Source organism: Haliotis rubra, unplaced genomic scaffold, assembly GCF_003918875.1.
Source record: "Haliotis rubra isolate DU_JTF1 unplaced genomic scaffold, ASM391887v1 Scf19, whole genome shotgun sequence".
NCBI lineage: Eukaryota > Metazoa > Mollusca > Gastropoda > Lepetellida > Haliotidae > Haliotis > Haliotis rubra.
Window position 1 is genome coordinate 3896789 of NW_025765891.1, and position 26406 is coordinate 3923194.

Genomic DNA, 26406 nt, shown 5'->3' on the forward strand with positions numbered 1-26406 from the left:
GGTAGCGCACATCCTGATCAATAGGCAGAGCTCCCTAGGGGCCGTCTTGCAGGGTCTAAGATACTGTATTTAGCTGACACCAACACCCCTTGCACTGAAACACATGTGTCGTGCTTATTCTCTTAACACCTTCATGGAGGTTAATTCCTTTCCTAATGCTTAAAAAAGCAGCTTGAATTACCCTGGGACATGATGAATCCTCCCCTTGAAACCATGTCTATTTCAGGTTAGGAAATAATCCACACTGTTTTATGAGACTTATGTCTTTCAGATGCTCTGTGTTTACAAACCCATCACTGCTTTTTGTTAAAAGATAAGAAAATTTATGTTTGTCATGATAAGAAAAAATGTCCTTTCATCAGTGAAAACGTGTTGAAATTGACCAAATAAATGCAGAGCCCTGTACTGAATAAAGTCTTATTGAGACGTTGTATTGGTCTTTTATTGCATGATGTTCTCTCTGTTGTGGTGGGGAAGTGTTTAGTCGTCCTACAGAACACTATGTTTGAATCCCAATATTACCCCCTATTACCTTGGCACCCCCTCACTCCAACCCCTATTACCCAGCACCCCTACCCCTATTTCCCTGGCACCCCTCTCCCCAACCCCTGTTTCCTGGCACCCCTCACCCCAACTCCCTATTACCCTGGCACCCCTTCATCCCAACCCCTATTACCCTGGCACCCCTCAACCCAGCTCCCCATTATCCTGGCACCCCTTCACCCCAACCCCTATTATCCTGGCACCCCTCACCACAACCCCTATTACCCTGGCACCCCCTCACCCGTGCACCCTATTACACTGACACCCCCTCACCCCTACCCCTATTACCCTGGCACCCCAACCCCTATTACCCTGACACCCCTCACCCCTACCCTATTACACCCCTACCCCTATTACCCCCTGGCTCCCCTCACCCCAACCCCTATTACCCTGGCACCCCTCACCCCAACCCCTATTACCCTGGCACCTCCCTCACCCCTACCCCTATTACCCTGGCTCCCCTCACCCTACCCCTATTACCCTGGCTCCCCTCACCCCTACCCCTATTACCCTGGCTCCCCCTCCCCTACCCCTATTACCCTGGCTCCCCTCACCCCTACCCTATTACCCTGGCTCCCCTCACCCCTACCCCTATTACCCTGGCACCCCCTCACCCCAGCCCCCATGTACACCAGCACAGCCAGGTCCTTGGGATCACCATTAACATTAGCTGTTACAACAAGCGGAATCAGTTGTGCCTGCAATCCCAACATGGGTTCTCTACATCAGGTATAGTCCATGTAAACCAGCACACAGTTCAATGGGAGTTGTAGTCCTCACTGTGGCTTACACAAATCATTATTCTGACAAAGGCTGCCGTTATTGATGCTGGAGGTGGGATGGTGAGATGACATGCCTGGGTTATAGATAGCATGGTGTTCGTGCACTGACCCTGTGTGAACATGACACATGGTGTGCACAGCCTCAAGATGTCCGAGTAAACACGACATAGTGAACACTGACACCTTGGACTATGGGTAAACAACCACAGATTGTCACAGCTAGCATTAATACACACTTTTACAGATTCCCACTCTCACAGAGCTGCGACGTTCCATGCTTTGTAAACACATATGACTGTTTCTGATGTAGAAATACTGTCCAATACACGATCCATTAATAGACAACATTGGTGTGTCATTACACTGTTGGCTTGTTGCTCCCAGTGAGTGAGTGAGTTTAGTTTTACACCGCTTTTAGCAATATTCCAGCAATATCAAGGCGGGGGACACCAGAAATTGGCTTCACACATTGTACCCTAGTGGGGAATGAAACCCAGGTCTTCAGTGTGATGAGCAAACGCTGTAACCACGAGGCTGCCCCCCTGCCCCTTGAAATAACCACAAAACTAAATAATGTAGGGATCATGGATATTTTAGGGATATTGGTTTTCATATTGTTAGCTGAGTCTTCACTATGAAATATATTCCCGAAAATATTATTGTTACCTAACTTTTTATGTTCAGTATATTTCTGTGACATTTGCATCTATCTTGCAAAAGACATTTAGTATGTTACTTCAAAATGTGAACAAGATGAACTAGGCTGATAAGTAATCTTTATGATGTCATTACATCCCCAAAGCCCCAAAAATGGCCAGTATTTTACGAGACCTTGACTGACAAATCAGAATACAAGATTTATACCATAAATGATAAACAATCAACCACATCACTGAGCCTGACCTTCAAATCCATTTGCATCTGACACAAGTAAAAGGGAGTAGGGTTACAGTGGGGTAGCCTTGTGGTTAAAGCATTCACTCGGGTAGATCAAAAACCTAGGTTCAATTCCACAGCTTGTACAATGTTTGTCAATGACAGACAGACAGACACCACAGATACATAGACACCAGCAACACAAAAGTAGTTCCAGAAATAATAACTTATAGTACTCATTCTAGAAACAATGGACATTGTTACATTATATATCATTCTTCAGCCCGTAAAGGTGCCTTTGTGGAAATCTTGGAAATCTCAGGCTCCTATTAAAAGGAAAATAACCTCTGAAAGATTGTTTCGACACAAATGACATTTGCTCTGTACACCAACTTACAAATCGACACATTACTATGAGCATTGTAAGAACCGGTGATACTTCAAACATGGATGGCGGCTGTAGTGATAACGAGATTCAAATTCAAGACAAAATGACATCAGTGGTGGAATCACGAGAACCATGGCAAACATATGGCTATTGGACAGGCACCATTGCAAGATTACACATGTTCTTAAAGTTTTAGAGTTGTTTTCTTGATCATGTCAAAAATACTCACGATGGATTGATGTGGACAATCATCTTGTCATGAGTTCACCTGAACTCATTTGTCTCTGCCTTCTTGGCAAAATCAACAGACATAACTAATGAACATGGTGGAAGAACGGTGTTATTCATACTCACGTTCATCGAGGTCTGCTAAACTTTCAAATACTGCGGACACATTGGGGTAAAACGCATCTCGACCTGGCTGCCAAATGAGCTCTCCAATTTCTGAGAAAAGAATGATTATGAATATTTGAATTAAAAAGATCCACACATTTGCAGAAATCATGACTTGAAAGTACAATATGTATCATGTGCACCATAAGTTGAGTTTCACTGTGCTCTTCAAATTATTCCACTTATGCCAGTGTAGGAAAGATGTAGAAAATCTAGCCTGTCCACAGGACTGGCAGGTCAAATTTTTTACCAGTCCTGCCAAAATCTAGCCTGTCCTCCAAATATAAATAAAACACCTTCGGCAGTAAATATTCAAAAAGGTTATAATCATTATATATATGTCATTGGTTTGCTAAAATTGACCCGACATGAGGACGGACTAGATATTTTTTTAACCCGTCCTCCACAAAATTCACCCGTCTCGGACGTTGGGACGGGCTATCTTTCCTACACTGCTTATGCCAGTGTTTCAGAATGACGTGGGAGGAAAGTCGTACATGTACAAGAATGATGACCTAATTAAAACTTCAAGTATCAGAACTACAACATATTCCCTTACCCTCATGTTATGGGTTTTCAGAAGCAAAAGAACATCCATTGTTGTCTCAGTTATAGCTTGAATAATATGAAACACATCACCAACTTTATCTCAAACACAAGTCATCATATGAGCATTTACAATGTCTGTGTGTCACAAACTGCTTTGTTATAGGACAAATAAACATTGCCGCCAAAAAACATGTGATGTTGAAAACACATTGCAATAACTAAGCTTGAAGGATTTAATACAGCATAATTGCTGGAAAATTTATCTAAAATAAGAAAGTCATAAAAAAATTCAAAATAATTTAATTCATAACTTGACATGTAGGGAATTCAGAACAACCATTTAATTTTATTGTGGCCTAAGTATTTATCACCGTGATTCGAGGGGGGAAGTTCCATGAACCATATCAATCCTGTATTTTAATCAATAAACATGAATCTCTCTGTTTGTACGATCATTCAGCCTCAATATTATAACGGTTTTCTGTATTTGTTTAAACTCTGAAATGAATCCTGTTCATGGGCATTTTACCTTTTTTCGCTTAATAAATATTATTGACTGAATGTCAGTTGTGACACAGGGCCATTTGATCATGCTTCCCTAACAACAGATGTTAGTTCAGTTGATCTTTAAATAGTACATCCTATTTGGGCTGTAACTTAAACACTGCCAAGTGATCCAATACGCAATAACAAACATAACCATTTGCTTCTGTCCTCTCCACAAATAAGTAATGATGTATGATCGATCTACTGATGGCCTGCACACATCCTGTCTGAGAACAGACAACGCTAACATCTTCAAAAACAAAAGAACACCAGTATTCAGTTGAAGGGAAGCAAATATTTGCAATGCACTTACGTGTCTTTATATCTGTCAAGAGAAAAGAATGTCATTGTCTTTCAGTATAGATCCGACTATTGACAAGTATTGTTCAATCAGTCAGGGTATTTACTCCTAAGGTACTGGGCTGTAGACAGGTAGAGGTTGTATGGTGAGTCACTGAGAAGGTAACAGCTCCAGAAGCTACGTCAGATGTAGGGTGAGAATAACAAAATACACTGGAGACAAGGAGATCATAAAAAGTTAAGTTATCTGGGAAATATAAAAAAACAATATTGCATAATCTGATCGAGAAAATGTTCCAGTACAAAAAATTATGTTTTGCTGATGTGAAAGGGAGGTAAAAAAATCAGATATTTCTATTGACATCTGTGGGAGATTGTGACATAATAAAAGGACATACTTGCATGGTTTTTGTTTGTTTGCTTGTTTGGGGGCCTTTTTTTTGTTTTGTTTTTTGTGTGTGTGCATGCGTGCATGCATTTGTGTGTGGTTGAACTAGTGTCTACTGACTGCAGTCAGACAGTGCACACACTCCAAACCAACAAGTGTTTCTTAATCCCCTTTATACCAGGCACCAGGCAGGGAAATAACAATAAACATCTTAGCACTGTCTCTCGATAGTATGGGCGCCACTGAAGTTCTGCTCTCCATGCTGTAAACCCTGGACCACATTTCTCTGACCCGTGGACTTGGAGCCAGGCTAGAAGACTGAACTGAGGAGTTTTTAGCTGGCATGACGATTGTGGTGTTCTCACCTCGATCTTAAATGTGGATTTGAATCCAACCTCAGTATCTGTGCTGCTGTTTAAGTCCAAGAAAGACCAAGAGAAAGAACTCTCTCAGCTAAATATCAGTGACGTTTGTTTCAATCCAAGATAGACCAAGAGAAAGACCTCTCTCAGCTAAATATCAGTGATGTTTGTTTCAATCCAAGATAGACCAAGAGAAAGACCTCTCAGCTAAATATCAGTGATGTTTGTTTCAATCCAAGATAGACCAAGAGAAAGACCTCTCTCAGCTAAATATCTGTGATGTATTTTTTAAATCCTAGAAAGATCCAGAGAAGACCTCTCCTAGCTACATGTCTGCGCTGCTGGTTTAAGTCCATGAAAACCCACTGAAATGTGGACCCAGTGAAATGTGGGTTTGAGTCCCAGATTCAAAAACAGTAAAATCCATCTTTGTTCAATGTATGTAGTAAGGGTTTGAATCCCAGGATCCCTTAGTTTAAGATCCCGCTCAGCTCATTATCTGTGAAGTGGTTTTCAATCCCAATGGGTTTGAATCCCAGAATCCCACATAGAAAGATCCCCATTCATTTCTAAATCTATAAAATGGTTATGAATCTGAGATTCATCCACGGGAAGATTCCTGTCAGCTAAATATTTAGGATATGGTTACAACTGCAAAAGAAAAATTTTTCAAAATGTATTCTATATGAAAGTTGATTTGCTACAATATGTTGAAATACTCAAAACATTCTATTGCCCAACTCACTGAGTCCAGTACAGGGTTGAGACAATGGTGGTCATATGACCAAGCTGAAAGGATGACACACATTGAGCTGAATACTTACTGTTCATATCTCCTCCCATCACGTCCTTATTGAACCATTCATTTGTACTGGATGCAACAAATTCATATTGCTGAAATATAGAAGAAATAATATTAAGATTGAGGTACTGTAATAGTGAGTGAGTGAGTTTGGTTTTATGCCGCTTTTAGCAATATTCCAGCAACATCACGGTGGGGGACACCAGAAATGGGCGTCACACATTGTACCCATGTGGGGAATCGAACCCGGGTCTTCAGCGTGACGAGACAACGCTTTAACCACTAGGCTACCCCACCGCCCCAGGTACTGTAATAGGATATGCGAGAATAACACACTGGTATTTCAAAAGGTATCATCAAAATTAGTACACTCAAACAGTTTTCTTTGAATGGCAAACAGTGTTGTGTCAAACTTTGATGAGTTGAACCTTTGGTTGTGTTGAAGTTAAAGCTCGGTCCATACACACTCCTTAGTAAGTTTATTTGTGTCAAACTTGGAAAACTCGGAGTGCTTACATAGATCCCTTTAACTTTGACACAATGGTGTTTGATTGTGTTAATATTTCCTGGAAAGACATGAACATTTCTGGATAACAGGTGTATTGTTGGTAACAATGGTTCAGGGCCACATGCTGCTCCTTGACCTGGTGAGTACATTAGTCAGCCTATTGCAGTATACAAGGCAGGATTGCTGTGGACAGCAATAGGGCCATGTAACACCATTACAAACTGAAAGTATAACAAGTTGTTATCTCAAACCTTGAGTGTCTTCATGTTCTTTCAACTTGTAAATGTTTATGAAAGATTTTTGCCCACTTTGTTCTATTTAGTCTGTTGGTGTGTTTTACTCTTGTCCATCCTTTGGGGTGGTGGGGTAGCACAGTGGTTTAAGTGTTGGCTTGCCACCTCGAAGACGTCCCCCGCCATGATATTGCTGGAATATTGCTAAAAGTGGCGTAAAACCATACTCACTCACTCACTTGTTCATCTTTTCTGCAGTCCAATAGATCCTCAGTTTCTCATTTCTCTATTAAATTTGTATTTTTCATGTGTTTGATGTCTTTAAGTGACACATACATAAACATGTAACCCCAAGTCAGGCCGGAGCTTATTTAAACTTGGTCTATAAACATTACTGGTCTAAGGATTGAGATGTGAAAAAATGGAGAATGGAGAGTAAAGAGATATTTATTCTGCCAAACAGAACAACATAAATATCTCATTTACTCAGCACCTGACAACACATACAAATCAGCATATAAACACCGAGGACATGAAGAAATACATTAAGCAGGAATACATATTTATTGGGCCTATCAACCTTAATGGTGTTGCCAAAACTCTATGACACTTTCACATCCGCTTCAAAATAATGTCTTTCAATATTATAACCAAATAGCACAGAAAAGTGCAGACACTGAGAAGGTTCTCACTTGTTTCGTTGTTTGGAAGTAAGTGTTGACATCATCCATAGCACCCCCAACTGTCTCGTCTATGACATTGATGCCGTAGTGTAGGTTGGTGCTCACGATGGTGATGCAAATGACATAGATTCTGCAACATAAGAATATAATACCGTTTCTATCAGCAAAACAATAGCCTGTCTTGATTCTTGGGCACCAATTAGGATGTTATGGATGCTGCTGCCTTTGTGATATTCTTTGTGTATACTTAATAAAACCAAAAATATTTATTTCCAAGCCATGGAATCATCTTTCTGTCCCATGGGAAGCATCATGGTCAATGGTTGCAGAATGTGTTCTGCATGGTTGCATCCCAAAGCTTTTATCATCTTGTCATAGGTTCAAATATCAGACTCGCTCTGACAATTACATCCTAATTGGTCTGTCAGCGCCACACACAACTCCTTTGGTTTCAAGAACAATAACTTGCAGTTGGTTTCTCTACTGAGGTGATATGTTGCCATAGAAATACTGTTCAAATCAACATCTTTCTCCTCATACAAGAAAAGCAAAGAATATAATTCAATAAGGTGAGCCCCGTGGGGTTTTGAGGTCGGATAGGTCTCTTTCTGATAAAGCTCTACTTACAAGCTAAGCGTGGCACCGACGTAGCTGCCGACTACAAAGAAGGTGAACGGCTTGTCCCTCATGTACGGCTTTTTCACGAGGTATACATCTTTTTTCCTCCGTCGGTATTCGTGTCGTAGAAAGACCACCATGCAGATGAGGAAGAAGACTATGAGGAGACTGCCGGTGAAGCAAGCTATTGCTACATTTACAACATAGCGATCTTTCTGAAAAAGTAAATTCCAGGTGTCATCACTGATTTCTTTGATCCATCCTCATAATTTTCATCATTATTTTGCATCCATACCCAATAATTAGGTAGATTATCAAGACTGATTGATCTCTGGCATTCATGTATTCAATGTAAAGAAAAAACAGGGTCTGACGTCTGACGTCCAGTTACAGTTGTGGTCATGGTACCAAGTGACAGATGAACTAAAAGGACTGAGTGTTAAATACCATTTAACCGAATTGCATAGAATACACCCAAGTTTAAATTTAAATGACTATATGCTATTGGACACATGGATTCTCTAGACGGAATGTCCCAGTTTATGTGAGTAATCTGTTGAAATTAATGAAGTTGGGAAGATTATTTTTGATCTTACAAACAATGGCACTGACTGTTGCTCATGCTTTTAACCACTGGTTTGGCTGTCCTGGTGTGATTATTTACAGACAGCCATGATACAGCTGGAAATCTCACTCCACTCACTCAAATAAACACATACACTTACATCTATGCCGATATCACCCCCTTTCAGGAGACGTTGCATCGTTTCTGTAACAAAACACACTTTCACTGAGACTAAAACTATGGAGACAACAGCACATGCTGATGAGGTCTGTTGTCAGTGAGGGTGGAATGCCTGAGTATAGCAGTGACTTCATAGCAGTCATAAACTCACAATGATATTTCAGGTAGCATTCATTTCATCATTTGTTACAAATATATTCCAAAAAGTCTTTTGACAATAAATTGTTGTAAACATACATTAATTTTGCTGCAATGCAGTTATCAAGTATTTCAGGCAGGCATTCAGACTCTTCTTCACATCAGTTTTGAGTCCTTTATAAAATTCCTTAAAATCAATGACCATGTTATTCATTTACATGCTCACATAACAAATACATACAGCATGCATTTGTCAACACTGCTGCAGGGTTATAAAGCCTGCAGCCATTTAATACAGGGAGATAGCAGTTAGTGCATGGGACCCCATGAAGCCCTGGAGGCCATCTTGTCTATACTGAAGTTGTTGGTATTCACACAGTACTCCATGAAGTAATTGTGTGTCAGGGTCTGGGTTTGAATCCCTGAAGTTTCTGATCATGATGGTTCGGCATTCACCGATGCGGCAAATGTGACGTACATCAGTTTTCCTGTTGCATCACATTGACAGCGACTCAAGATAACTGAAATCTAGACATTAACACAACAGATAGGTCAAGCTGGAGCTTTAACCACACAATTGCCCTGAAAATGAGTTTGCTTCCATGGCATGTTCTAAATGACCAATGTTTTGATATCTAGTCATGGTCTCCGGGCTGAAACTGGACTCACTTGCAGGGAATGGTTCCGTCTGAATACTGTTGATTACTGCACGGGCGAAGGATATCGTCACTTCCCATCCTTTGGTTGGAGCATCTCTTGTTATACCATGGTACAATCCTGCGACAATAAAACATTCATATGTCAAGCTATGCCCGTCACTATATTAATACGGTCATTTTTTGTTTCATAGTCACACCATAAAAATAACCTTCAGATGCATAAACTGCAATCATGTCAAAATAACAATGATAAATGCTTAATGTAAGGACAATGCAACCTGAAACCTATCTATCATACCTGTACGTACAATATTACCATATATCCTGTATAAAGTGCACTGCTTCAATAGGCAGCCCTGGCCAACCTCTGTGTAACAGTCTCTGTGAGCGATTATGTGTACAGCCCGTATAGTTACATGACACGCCATACTTTGCGGTGTATATCAGATATTTTACAACAGCACAGCAGTGCAGAGAGGAATGTATTTCTAAATATCTATCATCATATAACTGCTGTTTTTTGCATGTTTCAACTGACTTTCTCAATCACTTGATCTCTGGCAATAAATTGAACATGTATGGTATTAACTCATTAAGCCCCAGAGCCACCTCACTACTCAACACCTGGAACCCCCTCGCTGATTGCCCAATCGTTGTGCCGAGACTAATTAGTGCTAATCACACCTGATTTCCCTGGCAGGTTTCAGGGATGACAGGAAACTGTCTAGTCGTACAAACAAGTCCTGATTGTTTAATTGTGTCGTAAAGATATATGTTGAAAGAAATCAGGTGTGAATACATGTCGTGTATTGCAAAGTTTTATGTAATTTTATTGCAAGCTTCTCTTGTAGACCTTTGGCGGCTTGTACATTTATATTTTATCACCATTTGCATGTATTCTTTGTATGTAAGAGATGAGACACACATAAACAAATTCTCTCTCATATCATTGTGTGAGATTTAATTTTACAAAACATCTATGACAATGACATACTGTAAAGAAGAATTTACTTACATACTTTTTAATCTTCGACGAAAATAGCATTTTTGCCGATACATTTCTAGTGTATACGAATTATTTTAATAAAAGTACTATTACACTAGTCGGTGACTAACGTACAGCACATTCATAGCTTGGCACTTTGTTTCATCTAGATTTAATGCAGAAAACATACGTGACCATACAAACATACATATAAAAAATGTATACTACATATTCCTTGCATAGACATAAAACAAAGAGTCACGTGATAGGGCGTCATCAAATTTCCCAAATAGAACGTTCGGCACTAACTTTTCAATATAGTGGCTGATCATTTGTTATCCGTGACCAATCGTATCATGAGATACCTGTCACAGAAGAAAGGACAGGTGATGGGGCGTGGGCAAAATTTCTGAAGAGCATGTTTGGTCACTCCAACAGCTTGGATAGAGATTGATATTATTGGCTATATCGTTGACCAGTCGATATGCTGGGTTTCAGCTTTATCAACTCAAGCTATCATGTAACAGTTTGTGTATTGAAAACATACATACTGGTAACGATGTATGAAATATACACATAATATAAGACAATAGGAGTAGATAGACACTTTGGCGAGTTTATCTGTCCTCATTTTAGTATTTTGCGATTGAAATCCAACCATTGAGTAGAGATAGTATTTATTTTCATATACATTTTACGCACACAACTAGAACATAAAACATAATGGTTTGCTTTTCATGTACACGAATGAATATCCAAACTAAAGTACACGTATTACAGAATTCACGAAGTGACACTATACTGAATTATTATAGTGTATAAACTTGAAGTTGAATCCCCCCTCCCAATATTTATGAATGAGGGCGTGCCTATATTTATACTGAATGCAAACGAGGTTCATAAGTTTACAGATGTGCATGCATGCATAAACATTACAGAGAGGGGCGTCACTCCATAAAGCAGGTTGTCCAATGATATAACAGCGTATCTGTTTATTTTACACTTGTCACGGGGCAAACCTTTCAAGAAGGACGTAACTACATATGCATTCTACCGGAGGCTGTTATTTCAAGGTCGAAAGAGGTGTTCAATTATCTCATTACTGTAATCTGATTGAATGAATATACGCATGTGTATCGATACCGTAACTGATATACTATCCTGCTTTTATTGACGATGGATCAATAGAGATTGAGTTCCCGGATACACGTGATAATTACACCGGATCAGATAATTACATAGATCAAATACAAATATTTTACACAATGCTCATGTAAATTGCATAGAAAACTGACAATTCAAATCAACATGAAACTTTCAACAGCTTGAACAAAAATGCTTGAAATACCTTTGTATGGTTTACATGTAATAACTTATGATATTACTTCTGTCTATGTGTGAGATTTTTTTTAATTACCAACTTACTGTGTTTTGTAACAAACGTAATATAAGATTTCATTGTTGTAATAACACTGACATATATATATATTCATTGCAAAGGCGCGACTTATCACTTTATATTCGATTAGGTAACATTATCAACTTTAGATTAGGGAAAATAACTATGTAAAATTCAGTAAGCTTCCAATTAGTAAGTTAAATTATGTCTAATCTATTCGAGCTTGGATGTGTGATTATTTGTGTTTTTATACATTATGTTTCATTATATGAAACATGACAACGTAATAATACCTAAAAAGTAATTCTTCAGTAACCTCTAAACCATTACATCTAATTCAATCAATGTGCATACTATGTATTTTAGTATGAAGCATACCAGACACTTATCTCTGTGAAAACATCATAATCCCCTTTCTCGCCGACATGTGTTCATTTGCCAAATGCTGTACAAGCCTATGATAATGATTAGCAATTGCTATCAAAACACTTTAAATACGTCTTCTGATATTGACACTAAAGGTAGCATCTATCATAAGAAAAGCTAATATTTGCTCAGTACTACTAAATTGGTTGAAATAATAGGTACAGTGCGATTTTTAAAAGTACAACACTCATGTGCGTCTCTCGCTGAATAAGAGGTGCTTTCTGTTGACGAATATATGTAGCTCTCGCTGTGAGAAACTGCCAATTACCTGCCCCATAAACACGTCACTCGCTGTGAGGGGCTGATTTATTTGCCCCATATATGCGTCTTCGGCCTTAATGAGTTAAAAAGCAACTTCGTTAGGACAAGGCCAGACACACATTATCATGATTATGGTATACTGTTATAAATACTGTTGTACTTCTACTGTAGTCTCATGTAAAATGTTACTTTCATGTTTTTCGAAAGACAGCGGTCATTGTATTCAAGGATATCAATATTTAATACTGAAAAGATCTAATTTCAGGAAAGTGAGTGAGTGAGTTAGCTTATGTCACTTTTAGAAATATTCCAGCAATATCACAGCAGGAGACACCAGAAATGGGCTCCACACATTGAACCCATGTGGGGAATCGAACCCTATGTCTTTGGCATGACAAGTTAACGCTTTAACCACAAGGCTAATGAACCGCACCTTCAGAAAAGTGAAAGTAATGGGTAGCTTCTTCATGAAAAGGTATGAAGAGATAAAAATATGTTTATAACATTTGGTAGGAAAGAAAATATATGTTTTGTGTAATTCTATGCTACAGCTAACTATATGCAAAATTCCATACAGTTTAAGTCAAGTCATGTGGTTGATATCATGACAGACCTCAAGCAACCTGTTCACGACAGCCCACCATGACAACTGGGAGAGATCCTGGCACTAAATACACATACTTGTCAACTCGACCAACAAGCAGGAAGTATGGAGGACTTATTTGGACTCGGTATAGCCAGAAGACATACAATCTTCTCACACCCAGCTTAACAGACTGTATCAGGCAATTTCAAGTTTAGGAATTCCCATGTTAAAGTTTAAACATACATGTCTCCCAGCATGTACATTCTATAGAAAATCACTTATATATATATAAGTGATTTTCTATGGAATGTACGTGCTGGGAGACTTTTGCAGTTGACTCTGCACTTTGAATAGAATACTGAGAAATGATCAATTTGTTTTCTTGTTTGTTTCCCGTATGGACCTCAGGACATTCCAAAGTCCTCCAGGGTGGCTAGGGGTGGATTCCAGGTGAGAACAGGTGTCCAGCAGCATCTGCTTGTCCCCTGTGTACTTCTGTACACACTCCTTGTCTCACAGATGACCTCGGGTCAATACCTTCCAGATTCAATGAGTAAGCATTGCCACACTGCACATGCACGTTGGCTGGGGTTTGACCTGAACATGTGTTGCTGTCATTCATGTCTGCATTTACTGGAGGGAAATAGATCCATAACTAAAATGACTGATGTTATTAATTATCTAAAAAAATCAATTCACTACATTATATCAGTCATTTTTACCCAGTTCATCTCTCTGGCTACTCAAAGCCAGTACATGGACAATATCTGTACATTGACAATACAAGTATATTGACAATACAAACATATTGACCATACAAGTACATTGTCAATACCAGTATAATGACAATACTATAATGACAATACCAGTATAATGACAATACCAGTATAATGACAATACTATAATGACAATACTCAGTATAATGACAATACTCAGTATAATGACAATACCAGTATAATGACAATACTATAATGACAATACTCAGTATAATGACAATACCAGTATAATGACAATACTCAGTATCATGACAATACCAGTATAATGACAATACTCAGTATCATGACAATACCAGTATAATGACAATACCAGTATAATGACAATACTCAGTATAATGACAATACTCAGTATAATGACAATACTATAATGACAATACTCAGTATAATGACAATACTCAGTATAATGACAATACCAGTATAATGACAATACCAGTATAATGACAATACCAGTATAATGACAATACTATAATGACAATACCAGTATAATGACAATACTATAATGACAATACCAGTATAATGACAATACCAGTATAATGACAATACCAGTATAATGACAATACCAGTATAATGACAATACCAGTATAATGACAATACCAGTATAATGACAATACCAGTATAATGACAATACCAGTATGACAATACCAGTATAATGACAATACCAGTATAATGACAATACCAGTATAATGACAATACCAGTATGAAACTGATAACAGAGCGGCAGCCATTTTGGAAAATTCTGCATGAACGCAATTTAAACGTGTGATTGTGTGAAGTCATTCGACAACAGCTGGGACTGCATTTTTTTATTCATTCCTAAACAATTTCAAACGATAACATATAGTATGACCAGAAATTATTGAGAATTTTAGCAATATGTTTAATTTAATTTCTAGTATAAACAACCATGACCAGCTATCAAGTGCTTGGTTTCATTCAAGAGAGACAACTCCGTTAATCCTTTTTCATTAGTTTTTTTCATAAGAGTTATCCCCCTTTCAGCTAAAGTAATTTCAAGTAGAACAGGCATCCCTTTGTCCACTGTTTATCGAGTTTTGAAAATTATTGCAAATGGATATCGCATTGAGCACCAGGGAGGCGCAGGTAGTCCCAGAAATTGACTGTCGGTAACAGGAGGCGGCTTGGTATTCTTGTTTCAAAAAACAAACGAAGGAGTTTAAAAAACTTAAGGCTGGATATGATTGATAGAGGAACTGTGGCTGTCTGTAAGGAGACAATTAGAACTGAGCTGCATGCAATGGGTTGGCAGAAAAGTCGAGGAATTCCATCACTGATCATGAAACCTGAACAAAAGGAGCGAGGGTTGAACTGGTGCTTACAGCATAGAAAATTTTAACTGGGACAATGAGATTTTCTCAGATGAAAGTTCTGTGTGGCTGTTTCCTAATACACTGAAATTCTGGACCAAACAAACTGAAAAACCCTTGTATCAGCGCCCAAAGTACAGTCCGAAATTTAACGTGTGGGGTGGCATATCTGTGTTAGGTACAACGCCCCTCTGTGTTTTTGAAGGGAATATGAACAGTGAGCGGTACACAGATATTCTCGAAGGACATTTACTTCCATCTGCTCATGTGTTCTATGGAATTTTTTTGATTTTCCAGCAGGACAACAACCCAAAACATCGTTCAAAGCATTCACAGGCCTGGTTTCGGACCCAAAATATGACATTATTAGATTGGCCAAGCTGACCTAAATCCAATAGAAAATGTTTGGGGACTTATGAAGGAAAGTGTCAATAAGAAAAATGCGACAAATATTGCTGAAATGAAAGAAGAGGTGGTCCGATATTGGGACAGCATGGACCACGACTTTCTAACTTCTTTGATCAATAGTATGCCCCGCCACATTGAAACCTGCATTGCTGCCCATGGTGACTCAACAAAATACTAACTGTTCACCTGTCTTTGAATCTGGAGTTATGTTCAGCTAATATTCACATTTAATACATGAGTAATGAGTGAAAAAAAAAAAAATTACAATCTTTAAATTCTCAATAATTTCTGGTTGTACTGTATAATCATTTATATATTCACTTCAATAAACTGATGTATATATGAACGGCAGTGTCATTAAACCAACATCTCAATGGCAGAGATAAGTGCTGACAAACGATAACTCATTGGTAACATGATAATTAGTTCTCATGATAGAAGCTGTTTCTAATAATAATAATTTTCTATTTTATTACGTTCTATCATAATGTCACTAATCTGGATCTCTGTCCAACTGGACTTACAGTTTTGTTCCACAGCAGCCTTCTTTAGTCAGAATCCACTGTACTGTACTGACAGCAATAGTTAATTATTTGTCGGTATTTAGCGTGAGTAAATAAGTTATTTTAGTTGAATGCCACATTTTTAGCAATATTCCAGCAATATCACGGTAGGGGACACCAGTAATGGGCTTCACACATTGTACCCATGTGGGGAATCGAATCTGGGCCTACAGCGTGACAAGTCAATATTTAAGAGACACATTGCATGAAACAAAACTGTTCATTGAGAAAGTAAAGCTACATTAAATTAAATGTTTTTATGTGTGGCAGAGCCAATACTGCAAAAAATGAAAACAGAATTTAATAAATTATGTGATTGAATAAAAAATCAAGTTTTCAACTTGTGGAACCAAAGCTGTAACTACTACTGCCCTACCCCATTGCCCACGAAAAACACATTTATCTAACGTGAGTGGTTTTACTCAGTTCTTGGTTACAAATATCCAAGCAATCTCCATGTAGGTGCCGACAATGGATGCCGGTGCACGTTACAGAGCGGGAACATGTATGCATTAACCATGCAGCCAACCAAACAACCCACACTCATTAATCGAACAGGTTAAAAAAACACAGTCCATAATGATCATTAGTCCACGATTCCAACACTTTCACATGTTTTGGCAAAGGTCCACGTAATGAGTTGCCATGCTTTCAGCACCACTTGATGTTACGGCTTATTTGAAACCTGCACTCCCCATCACTCATTCATCATTCCTGCTTTGTTAACAGAACATAATTTGTAATTCTATGGCATGTTCTAATGGTGATTTCCCCTATGAAAGAGATAGATGTGACATTTCATAAAAGTTGAAATCCAAAGTTGAAATCCCCAACAGTTTGAGTCCTGAGCTGCATCAGATCAACATCACTAGATCCATTAGTTTGGTCACTTTAAATTGAGAATCAATGAAAACCTTTTATACCAATCAATTTTTTATGCTACTGTTTGAAAAGCACCCCCAGTGCAACAGTTCCCTGAATCAATTGATGTGTGTTCAGCATGCAATGATTAGAGAGCTATACTACAACAAAACACTACCTGTCATTAGCAAGGAACTAGACAATCAACAGAAGTTAGTGATGGGGCATTCTTGGATTATTGACAGTATACTGCAATTATGAAGCCCTGGGTTTTCCTTTAGATGACTGCTATGGTGTTTTAGACTGATTGCATGGTTTTACAAGTATGGTTAATGTTGCATCTAGGATCATGTCATTCATTATCTGGGGCCATCACTTTTCCCAAAGTTATATCCATGTTGTTTGAGTAAATGTATGATGCATAGAGCAATTTTATATGGGTGAACAAGGAAGTAACAACCATGCTAAATGATCTTTCAGTGATATTAAAGTTTGTCAGTTTCTAAAACATGGTAGAGCTTTGAGTGATGACTTTGGCGAAGTCCACAAACTTAAGCATGACCAACCTAAGATCCTAAGCAAGTTGTATATACGTGGGACAATGTTTCATGCAAATGTAGAGGTTTTTCAAATCATATTCAAATCAGTTTGTCTCAAATTTCATATTTAAAATCTCATTGCAATTTTTTGTGTGAACTGTACCCATTTCTAGATGGTGAGTTTAATCTTTAAACAAGAGAAAACAAGTACTGATAAACATAAGGAAGAAAACTGGTAAGTATAATGGAATAAACTGATATATTTGAGGAAATAGAAGAACATGAAGATCCAGACACACGTGAACCATCAGCGAGGTCACTAGTGGAGGAACTGGTCTACTTGTTTGAATCACATCACAGGAATTGGTCTTTACAGCGAGTTTGTTGAAATTTATCAACATATCTACTTGATTTGGTCTGGCGTATCAGCTTTGATGCTGTCAGGGAGCTGCAAGTACAGGCAGTATGTAGAACATTTACTTCAAAGGCATTTAATTTGAAAACCATGTTGTCTGTCTCCGATGGTTACAGCACATGCTTAGAGAGCCTGATAACATCGCTGCCAGTACACAAATGTTGCGGCTGCTGACTACAAGAGTACAATGAGGATGTTAGATACAAAACAAAGTTCAATGCTTCTGGAATACATGTTCATTCAACACATCATGGATGTTCTCTTCAGAACTTTATACATGAACAGTGCATGTTGGTTAATCAGCAGTGTAGTCTGGACAAGACTGGAGTGAGTGAGTGAGTGAGTGAGTGAGTGAGTGAGTGAGTGAGTGAGTGAGTGAGTGAGTGAGTGAGTGAGTGAGTGAGTGAGTGAGTGAGTGAGTGAGTGAGTGGAGTGAGTGAGTGAGTGAGTGAGTGAGTGAGTGAGTGAGTGAGTGAGTGAGTGAGTGAGTGAGTGAGTGAGTGAGTGAGTGAGTGAGTGAGTGAGTGAGTGAGTGAGTGAGTGAGTGAGTGAGTGAGTGAGTGAGTGAGTGAGTGAGTGAGTGAGTGAGTGAGTGAGTGAGGAGTGAGTGAGGAGTAGAATCTTAGGTTTGCATTTCTATGGTGCCTGTTTTCAGCCAGGTAACATCTTGCTAATGTTTGTAATGTTTTTGTCTATACTAATTTTCAAGTGTACTCTTTCTTTTTCCCTGCAGTTTTTCCCTGTTTATATTTTTAAACTTTCATAGCCAGTCAATTGCACTTCCTGTCATTTCTATGCATAAATAATCGTTCACACATAAAATAAACCGACAGGACCAAAAGGCTAAGAAGAAAAATATTTTTAAAATGAAAACTAGTTTTTCTTTCCAAACTCATTACAACATAACCCACTTGTACTGCTGCTTCACAACATCAGACATTTGGTCTAGGAAAGTTTCCCGCCAACACTGGTGCTTGGACTAAATCATCAAGAAGGCAATTACAGTCTGTTTTTATTATTGTATGTTTTCAATGAATAACATTGGCATGGGCGGCAATAATTGATTTACCAAATGACAAGTCGTGTTTCATCTTTTCCACAGATATGTCATTTTTTAAAACTTCTACAACTGGTTTATATCACGAATTGCGTCACTGAGCAAAAAACAAACAATTTATTGACTTTTGGTGAAGAACTGACCATTTGACATTCTGGGGGAAGCATTGAGACTGGATATGGTTTCAAGACCAGACTTTTTTTCAAAATAAAAATAGGAGTCTAAAAAGTTTTTGTATGACACATATCTTGCAACATTGTACATTTTGTGCAATGTATTTTCCTGGTTTTCAGCGGTCTGAATGAAGCATGATTACATTTTTCAAGAACATTCTGTAAAAAATAGTTTCTTATAAAAAGGTCTGAGCTCACATCCCTGACAAAATATAAAATAGTCAGATCTTGAGGAGCAAGTGACTTAGCAGATGAGATTTCTGTCCACCTTAGGACAACACACCATTACATACCCAAGCAGGATCCAAACCTGGCAGATCCCATTAGAGATCTGACACAACGGTGACCCTGTTTTAAAGACTTTTATTTTAAATGAATGATTCCTTGGATATAAAGTGGATAAACAAGAACGTTTATTGTTTATATTCCTGCTGATGGACAAGTATTTTCTGATTGACTGACACAGAATGTCAGAGGATTGTATTATATGCTGAAAAACAAAGTGCTACAGATTTCCTACAGTTGTGCATAGTTTCTTGTGCATTAATGATTCAATAAGAAGTCGGTGAAGGTATTAATGCTGAAATATTTATTAACATGACTTGATTTTAGTATTTATTGAGTTTATGTCATCATGAAAGTAACATCCAGTTTGTACACTTTACACACTATTGTTTACATTTGTAACACTGAAAATACTGAGGTCAATTCTGAAGTTAAAGTTTAAATGCTGTAGTTGAAATAAGGAGTGAAGTACTGACAAGACACTATGTACCAGTCTTGCCTGGGTATTACTGAGTGGTATTACTGCACAATGATAACTCCCCTCTCTACCTAAAGGACCTGATCCAGATGTTTACATCAGGACGATATCTCCGATCTCAGAATATGTACAATCTCTCGGTTCCCTCAACATCCACTAAACTTGCTGATCGTGCCTTCTCCAAAGTTGCCCCTACCTTGTGGAACAATCTACCGTTTGAACTCAAAACAGCAAACTCTCACAAATCCTTCCAGAACTGTCTAAAAACTTTCCTGTTTAATCAAGCATATGATATGTAAATTATCTACCCTGTTCAGCGTCATTGAGCAGCTCAAAGTTGGAAAATAGGCACTATACAAATTAATTATTATTATTATTATTATTATTATTACAGACAAATCGTCTCTTGTATCATCTCAGTATTGCAATAAAATAACAAGATTATTATTTTAATATAACAAATCATATCCCAAATCCAAGCTTGTGTCACATTTGTATGCTATTTTAAGCCAACTGAAATATTTTAGCATCAGACTTATTAATACCTGGGATTGATATGCCAGTAAGTGCACATCACTGCCAGTTTGGAGATTAGTCCATGATGAGATATGATACACAGTGAGAGGACATTCACACTTCATAAACATTCTGCTGCACAGGAGTGTACATGAATCACATAAGCCTTTGATTAGCTCTGTAACTGCTTGACAGATTAACCATTGTTATAAGAAAGAACTGGTCGTTCTGTAAGTTCTTTTGAGTAGTATATTTGTGGGTTATGGCCGTAGAAAGCCCCATAATCTCAACAGTCGTCAGCTTTGATCTTCAACAAGCCAAGTCCATCACTGCAACTTCTGAAAGAACACTGTGTGAAGTATGACATGTTGTTTTCAACCGAATCTTAAGTGTAACACCTGCCTTTATAGTTCTACAGAACATACTGAATATAAAAGAGGAAGGCAATCAAGTCCGTGCCGACTGTCAGCTCACATCCATCGTCAACAGACTTTGAGCCAGATTCTTGGAGCAATGTCAAGCTCAAGGTCAAACATAATTACTTTCAATCCTACTCTACCTCAGTTGAAGTGTTTCTCAATTTCATCAGATGTAGGTTCTTTAGCTCACATAGTTTTCAATAAACCAGTTACACTGTATATAAGGCCACTACTTTTTGCCTGCATGGATGTATGGATATTCAAATGCTCTCATAAAATTAAAGAAGTTCAACAAATCTGAGTTTCTTTACAGAAAAAAAATTTTAGGGTTTGATATTATTTAACATTTTTGCATTTAAAATTTAGAAACTTCTCATGACAAACATGCACTGTAATTCATTCATTCATTCATTCATTCATTCATTCATTCATTCATTCATTCATTCATTCATTCATTCATCAGGTCTTGTTACAGGTCAGCACACATATCTTTCATATCAACTTCATTCCAACTGCCTCAGATTCGTAACCATCACACAACAGAAAATGCTCTGCCACTGTCCCGGTTGTGTGAAACTACTTCTGTATAGACCCGATGCTCTGTCCCATTCCTGAACGCTTTACATCTAACTTTAAAACCTACCAGGTTGAAGGCACTTTTGTAATGTCAAAAATCTCATTCTCTGGACTAATACATTTTTTTCAAATGAAATTTGAAAGCACAATATTATAATAATTATTTTCATTATTCTTCCTTAAAGTGCTGACTGAAGAAACATTCTGATATGGATTATGCACAATCTGAATTGGCTATGTTAGTATTACTGTCTTGTGTATCAAGTGGTGGGATCCAGGTGCAGGTGGGTCATCTTGCCTGTTCCAGACACTGCATCTCACCTGTTTTACTGATAGCTTCTTGTAAGTACATAGAAATTGATTTTCTCTTTCAATTGTTTACTGTTTCTCAACACATCAGCTGATGACATGAGTCATATCCTCTTCAAAAGAAGTCCTATAGAAACCAAAGGTTAGAGTGACATACATGCATCAAGACTTCTGAGCTACGACCCATTACCCATAATGCCTCAGAAAGTGAAAAGGAAAGTATTGACATCCTCCATGTTGACTCCTGAACCATTATCATTGACCAAAATGCATCTGGTTATGATAATTGATGGTGGTGATGATTAATTATTTATTTTTAATTACCAATAATCAATGGACTATGAGAATGAGTTTGCATTTGACAATGAATGTAGTGTTTTGACATCTATGAGTAAGGTAACTGCTTGATGGCATCCTAGAAGCCAGGAGTAAATAGGAAAAAGTACAACATCACTGATGACAACTTTCTGGTCTTTTGCATATAGAGTGTTTTGATGTAAATAGTTATACCGATATCAGCCTGCAGTGAGGACAGCCAGGTGAGGAGAGGTATATACATGATGTGTTGTGTAGCAGCAGATTAATGATCATGTTTGCCTGTCACTAATCTTAGCATATCATGCAAATGCAGATCTCCAGCTGGACAGTGGAGAATGAATCCACAATCACCTATGTTGTGTAAATGATGAACATGTTTAATTAGTATGCTTGTGTCTGTTATCATACTGAGCTTTAAAGAGGCAAAAGATGGAGAAGATAGATTTTCGATTGTGTTCTCACATGCATAACCTATTACTAAGGTAGTCCACAATCCGAATTTAATTTGAAAACCATGTTGTCTGTCTCCGATGGTTACAGCACATGCTTAGAGAGCCTGATAACATCACTGCCAGTACACAAATGTTGCAGCTGCTGACTACAAGAGTACAATGTGGATGTTAGATACAAAACAACGTTCAATGCTTCTGGAATACATGTTCGCTCAACACATCATGGACATTCTCTTCAGAACTTTATACATGAACAGTGCATGTTGGTTTATCAGCAGTGTAGTCTTGACAAGACTGGAGGAGTGAGTGAGTGAGTGAGTGAGTGAGTGAGTGAGTGAGTGAGTGAGTGAGTGAGTGAGTGAGTGAGTGAGTGAGTGAGTGAGTGAGTGAGTGAGTGAGTGAGTGAGAGTGAGTGAGTGAGTGAGTGAGTGAGTGAGTGAGTGAGTGAGTGAGTGAGTGAGTGAGTCCACGAAAGGTCACCTGTGTGATGCATTTGTTTCTCCCACATCCCTCCTTCAGTATTGCACCTATAGAACAAATGATAGCCGTGAAGCACATTCATTTCTTAACAATCTGAAATCCTCATTTCTATTTGGTTGAAGGGTCATACATGATCGCTCCACTTGCTAATTCTACCATATACAAACACCTTACATCTGGAACAGATCACGTGTAAAAGCTGAAATTGATATTTTGCCTATTTGATATTGTGGATGTGTACCAATATGTTATTACACTGACTGACTTTAGCAATCTTCCAGCAACATCAATGCATGGGGACACCAGAAATGGGCTGATTCGAACCCGGTTGTGAAGATGTGTAACAAGGCCCCTTATGTTATTACAGAAAAACATGATAGAAAAAAGACTTTATCCTGAGCTTAAACCCAGAAAGTAGATGGAGTTGACAAGTTGTAGTTACATATTCTACTCCAGTTTCCCATTGGTGGCGCCATGTGTTATTCAGCCTTGAACTTCCATGGAACATCTGGTGTAAAACAATAACTAATAAAACTAAGAATTCCAATTGTTTCCCACTGAGTACATGATAACCCTCAGAGTGCACACCTGCTGCACATATTACCATACTCAATTGCAGTTAAAAAATATAAGCACTGTAATTACATTTATGAACTTTTTATTATTTTTGTTTGGGAAATTGTCCAGTTACTTGTTTCAGCACAGAAACAACAAATGTTCATATATACTAAGGTTCTAGTATTTAATATTATTTCTTCTTGAAACTGGGAAAATAAATTACCCAATAGGGCACTGATTACAATGTACCATGCAAATACTCGCAAAAGTATTAATATTATTAATAGTAGTAGTTATAGTAGTGGTACAGTAGCAAAAGTAGTACTTGAGGTAGTAGTAGTAGTAGTAGTAGTAGTAGTAGTAGTAGTAGTAGTAGTAGTAGTAGTAGTAGTAGTAGTTGTTGTAGTAGTAGTAGTAATAGTAGTGGTACAGTAGCAAAATTAGTACTTGAGGTAGTAGTAGTAGTAGTAGTAGTAGTAGTTGTTGTTGTTGTTGTTGTTGTTGTTGTTGTTGTTGTTGTTGTTGTTGTTGTTGTTGTAGTAGTAGTAGTAGTAGTAGTAATAGTAGTAGTAGTAGTAGAAACAGCAGTAAGCAGTAGCAGTAGACGTAACAGTTGCAGACTTACTTCAAAGGAATCTAATATCATGAATATTTGTGAGTAAAATTTAACAGTAACAATGAGAGATCCATGTTGGAGTGATAGACTTGATAGTACTGTCCAGAGTTACTGCCCCCACAAATAGCAAGATGCACCATTAACCACTCACTCACTCACTCGGTTCATGTGACAGGACTGCCATATAGCTGGAATATTGCTGAGTGCGGCATAAAACTAAACTCACTCACTAACTCATGTGACAGGAACACTTCTTATCAAGGCCACATACATCAATGAAACCATTCCTAACAGACCGTGGCATTTGTTGCAAGCACCTGGATTCTGACCTATGAGGTATTACAATAGTCAGCATAGGATTGTCTTTTACTGGAGCAAGACTCTAAAGGACCAAATTTGTGGTTCCTATGAATCTCAGGAACCAATGATCATAGTTCTTATTGGTCTAACATGTGCCTGCTCATCCTACATTCATGGTCATGCATCCTGCATAGTTTCGTATATTTTCAATATACCATAATCACATTTAACTCCCCATCTCTTTCAAGAACCACATTTAGTTCCCGATCTATATCAATTCAAGTACCACATTAGGTCCTGATCTATCTCAATTCAAGAACCACATTTAGCTCTAAATCTATTTCAATTCAAGAACTACATTTAGTTCCCTATCTATTTCAACCCAGGAGTCACATTTAGTTCCCGATCTATCTCAATTCAAGAACCACATTTAGTTCCCAATCTATTTCAATTCAAGAACCACATTTAGTTCCCGATCTAACTCAATTCAAGAACCACATTTAGCTCTAAATCTATTTCAATTCAAGAACTACATTTAGTTTCCTATCTATTTCAACCCAGTAGTCAAATTTAGTTCCCTATCTATTTCAACCCAGGAGTCACATTTAGTTTCCTATCTATTTCAATCCAAGAGTAACATAAAGGTCTCTATCTATTACAATCTAAGAATCACAGTTATTTTCCTTTTGTTTTCAATTAAAAAAACACTTTTAGTTGGCCATTGTTTCTATATTCATGTGGCGTTGGAGGGACTGCCCAGCAGTGTCCATAATGTCATATGGAAAACAGTATGACTATGAATGGTTGTAGCTTTTAACAAAATGTCCTTTTCCAAAACTGCCTGGGATTAAGCAATTTTGCTCCACAATACAAAACTATGTTATCAAGTTTCTGCCACAGACCTCCCCCAACGTCACTCAGTCAAGCAGGGACAGGGGGACTGCCATCACACAACATTGTTTGATTGGCCAGTTATTCCCACTTAAAGGAGACAGTGTCTGTCCAATCTTACACTGGGCACTGTGATTACACCGTCTAGACACGCACAGAGTAGACACTGTCTAGACATGATAGAGATGAGTCTGTAAGTAATCTTTTACACTATCAGATTATAAGTGCCCAAGCAGGTAGCGCTGTTGATGTTTCATCAACAAGCAACAGCAAAGAAATCGGACATTGCCACTTTCCAAGACCTTCTTCTATGTAATCTGTAACACTATGAGATCTAATCTCACCAAAGAACTTGTACCTTTGTCCACAGCTCATGACCAAGCTATACCTTCCCTCAACATCGAACATGACCATTTCCTGAAAATGTCTCTAAGTATCAGATCAAATCCGTCAACAGAGCATGTACTTTTCAGCTAACTATTTCCAGTTACATGATCACCACACCTCAATTACTTTTTAAGCAGGAAACTAAACACAGACAGGCTGTTTTTCTCAGCTGACTTACTACCCAATGGCTTGAAGAGAGAGTAATATACATTATAATGCATCTCTGGCAAATGTGGTAAAAGACAGACCAAAAATGGTATACTATTGGTCAGAAGGGATAAACTGGCAGTTCTTGTCAAACACACAACTATTTCTTGTCAAACACACAACTATTTCTTGTCATACACACAACTATTTCTTGTCATACACACAACTATTTCTTGTCAAACACACAACTATTTCTTGTCAAACACACAACTATTTCTTGTCATACACACAACTATTTCTTGTCAATCACACAACTATTTCTTGTCAAACACACAACTATTTCTTGTCAAACACACAACTATTTCTTGTCAAAAACACAACTATTTC

The 26406-nt window shown here is 38.0% G+C and overlaps 1 protein-coding gene across 1 annotated transcript in view; it reads right to left on the reverse strand.

Annotated features, from left to right (window-relative positions):
• The window catches only part of LOC124274387, a 96377-nt gene that overhangs the window by 40138 nt on the left and 29833 nt on the right, over window positions 1-26406 (reverse strand). Inside the window, exons 2-7 of the mRNA XM_046709767.1 lie at window positions 9524-9631; window positions 8697-8740; window positions 7981-8186; window positions 7363-7483; window positions 5952-6021; window positions 2944-3033 (exon numbers count right to left, since the gene is read on the reverse strand). Coding sequence (XP_046565723.1) covers window positions 2944-3033; window positions 5952-6021; window positions 7363-7483; window positions 7981-8186; window positions 8697-8740; window positions 9524-9631 — 639 coding nt within the window. The remainder of the gene's footprint in view (window positions 1-2943; window positions 3034-5951; window positions 6022-7362; window positions 7484-7980; window positions 8187-8696; window positions 8741-9523; window positions 9632-26406) is intronic.